Here is a 3,490-nt window from a genome sequence, read left to right as displayed (position 1 = left end):
TATGATTTTTTAATTGGGTCAACATGTAAATGTTTATAAACATTTATAGCATTACAATATTGTTTCCATATTAAGCTAATAAATGTTATGTTTTTTTGGGCATGTGGTATTGATAAGCCATGGCAATGGTCCATAATATTGTAAAAGAACTTATTTACATATTAGGAATCTTTGTTGTAAACTCAAAGTAGATTTCCATGATTAAAAATCTTGTTCTATGTTTTATTTTTTTTATAATTTAAAATAATAATAATAATTTAAAAATAATTTTAACAAACATAAGATGTATTAAAAAGTGTTTTTAAATTTATTACTCATTACTTTTACCATTTATTTTTATAATTTTTTTAATTATAACAACATAAAATGTATCCTGTAATAAACATATTTATGGTAAATTGAATATTTAACAACCATTTAATTTATATTTATAAATATGTTAATAAAATATTTTATAAAAAATAAATATTATAGTAATTATTAATAATAAAACAAATTAAAAAAAAAAAAACCTGTTAACATAATCAGAAATGAACTAAATATATCTTTATATTATGGCTATGCGAGATCAGATTAGCCTTCGAGATTCAAAAACCATTTCCTCTGCTGCAGCTAAGCGGTCGTTACTGATTTGGTACATCTCTCAGTGAACTGAGCCACGGCTGTTTTCTAATTGCCTTTGCGTTGGGTGGTTCATCGCCTTTTAATCTAATGGAAGACCATAACCGTCAACCACAGTCTCCTGCTCAGGATTTACAGTTGATGTCACCCATGAGAGATTTGATCTTCTCTCCCATTCCTGCCCTCTTTCTCAAATCTGTAGTGCTCCTCAAAATTCCAGACATTATTGCCACCGCAAGTCCAGAATCATCATATACTCTTTCGCTCCGCGAAATCGCTGCCCGCCTCCCCTCGCAAACTCCCCATCTCGATTACCTTTCCCGCATTGTAAGATACCTCTCAACTCAGGGCATCTTCATTGAATCTGAAACCACTTCCACTGATAACCCGTTCGATTTTCGGTATGGGCTTACCGATACTGCAAAAACGTTTTTCGTTAGTCAGGGTGAGAAAAATGAAAATCCCTGGAGCCTGGTACCCTACTTTCTCATGCTAAATGACGAGTCTATGATGGCTCCTCTTCACCATATTCATGAGTATGTGCTTCAGGAAAACGGTGTAGCTGGGGGCGCTTTCCAAATCACCCACGGCGGGTCCTATGCCAAGGGAAATCCCCACACCAGGACCCTGCTTATGAAAGGCTTCGAATCGTTTACGAATGTTATAATGAGACAGTTTTTGGGATGTTACAAGGGGTTAAAGCCGGGTGAGAAGCTGAGAGTTGTGGATGTGGGTGGAGGACGTGGAGCGGCCATAGCTCGGATCGTGGAGCTTCATCCCCACATCCGTGGGATTAACTTTGATCTTCCACATGTGATTGAAACTGCCCCATTGATTTCAGGTTGGTTTGGGGTTTGTTTCATAAATTCACTGCAATTTTCCATGTTGATTGGATTAATTACTGTATGGTATGTCTTTTCTTTTAACTTTCGTTGCAGGTGTAGAGCACGTGCGTGGCGACATGTTTGAGAGCATACCATCTGCCGATGTCGTTTTTATCAAGGTAACTGATTGAATAATTAATTGCTAGGAATAATTTTGCTCTTCATTTTGCTTTTAGAATCATATCAGATTTGATTGGATTCCATCAGGGCTAGCCTGGTCTAGGTTTGGTCTTAGATTCAGTGTTATTTGACTGAATTTGCAGCAAGTACTTCATCACTGGGATGATGATCAATGTGCAAAAATCCTTGAGAATTGTCACAAGGCTTTGACTGATAACGGTAAAGTCATAGTGGTAGAAGCAGTGATGTGTGAGAAGCCAAGCCCAAGTCAGGAAGTACGGATGATTTGTGATCTGATGGCCGAAGTGGGCGGAGCAAAGGATCGGAACGAGCAACAGTGGAGGAGATTGTTTGAGAAATCAGGCTTCTCTCCACTCAAAATTGCTGAACTACCCGTGATTAGCTCTCTAAGCATTTTGGAGGCTACCAAAGCGAAGCCTCTGTGAGCACTAGAAGGTTAGACCTGAAAATTACTGACTTGGATGGTTAACTATCATAATTTTTAATGAATGCCAGAACTGTATGTTATTGATTTAAATATGTAAAATTTTATAGTTTGAAAGAAAGACCGACATGAATATTAATGGATTGAGTGGTTACTGATTTAAATATGTAAAATTTTATAGTTTGAAAGAAAGACCGACATGAATATTAATGGATTGAGTGGTTACTGGCCATTATTTTTGGTTATTTTTCATTAGATTCCAAGATAATTATGCATTCTTGTTTTATTAAATGGATTGTCTTCCTTGAATGAAAAATCAGATTATCTTGATGGATTGGCACCTACTCACACTAATGCTTCCTATATTTTGTATTCCTTTTTGGTTGTCAATGGATAGTTAAAGTGTATAGTTAAAGTGTATGCTTATATAGAACTCCAATTTCATCACGTCCAGTACTGCTTCAGCCATGAATAAAATCGAACGAATGTCTTAGTTTCTCCCTTTTTCATGCAAGTGAGATTAAGTTTATACTGATGAAGAAGCACTGCTATCATTCTTAGTTATAATTAGATATTAAAGTTTAAATCTAGGAACAAGTATAATTTAAAATTGACATAATCATAGTTAGTATAGAAAAAAAACATTAGTTTTAAAAAAAAAATAGTTATCAAGGATACTAACCCTCCTAGAGTAGATTTTTGCACTGAACATGAAATGAAATGTTTACTAGGAGTATTATTTTTATTTTTTATCACTGCAGTGTAATGATGATTGAAATTCAGAAAAAGAATGAAAATTTTAGTAAGATTTTGATAAAATTAGTAGAAATGTTGAGAAAGTTAAGTTATAGTTATGAAGTTTCAAGATTTTGAATGTTTAAAAAATTTTGATGATGCTAAATCTATTTCCACTATTAAAAATCAAATTCAATTACTCTGAAATAAAATAAAATATATCTGCTTTCTAAATTTGGTGATAAATGAGCTTAGTGAAAAGCAGCTTGATAAATGAGCTCAGTGAGAAGCCGCTTGCCTTTTTTTTGGTCAAGTTAATATTCCCTCGCGGAAGTTGGTGCTTCGTAGTTTTAACCACACTTCCCCCTGACTTTGAATACATTCGGACCGTTGGCTTCCCGGATATGTGGTGTCGTGATGCGAACCAATTGCATCCTCCTGTCTGATGATTTTTCATTATAAATTTAACTTTGACGGGATGGTGGACTTTCAGTCTACTCGGAAGGAGGGTGAGAATTATACATTAGATTTGGTGATGATAGAGAACAGGTCCCTCCAGGGTGCACTTGTTGATTGGATACCACGGTTCTCTATATGATCTTCTCATTGATTTGGATTTTCAGGCTTCTCATTTGATCTGATCTGTGTATTGTTTTTACCAAAATAAAAAAACAATATAATTTTT

The 3,490-nt window shown here is 34.8% G+C and overlaps 1 protein-coding gene across 1 annotated transcript; it reads left to right on the top strand.

The window, feature by feature from the left end:
- Window positions 1-559: 559 nt before the first annotated feature.
- On the top strand, window positions 560-2,297 carry LOC149261082 (desmethylxanthohumol 6'-O-methyltransferase-like). The gene is made up of 3 exons (XM_089381125.1): window positions 560-1,462; window positions 1,560-1,624; window positions 1,769-2,297. The coding sequence occupies exons 1-3, from the start codon at window positions 712-714 to the stop codon at window positions 2,069-2,071; spliced, it is 1,119 nt and encodes a 372-aa protein (XP_089237251.1). The 5' UTR covers window positions 560-711; the 3' UTR covers window positions 2,072-2,297.
- Window positions 2,298-3,490: the final 1,193 nt, after the last annotated feature.

The sequence above is a fragment of the Pinus tabuliformis genome, chromosome 6 (genome assembly GCF_031772625.1).
Source record: "Pinus tabuliformis cultivar Carrire ecotype Pingquan chromosome 6, CPIR1, whole genome shotgun sequence".
NCBI lineage: Eukaryota > Viridiplantae > Streptophyta > Pinopsida > Pinales > Pinaceae > Pinus > Pinus tabuliformis.
The sequence above is the reverse complement of the archived record's forward strand: the minus strand, read 5'-3'. Positions and strand labels throughout refer to the sequence as shown.

Bases quoted from the DNA above. Each gene is read 5' to 3' on its own strand.
- LOC149261082 (XM_089381125.1), top strand. From the start codon at position 712: ATGGAAGACCATAACCGTCAACCACAGTCTCCTGCTCAGGATTTACAG. The intron at 1,463-1,559 runs GTTGGTTTGGGG...CTTTCGTTGCAG, and splicing joins AACTGCCCCATTGATTTCAG to GTGTAGAGCACGTGCGTGGC. The intron at 1,625-1,768 runs GTAACTGATTGA...CTGAATTTGCAG, and splicing joins CCGATGTCGTTTTTATCAAG to CAAGTACTTCATCACTGGGA.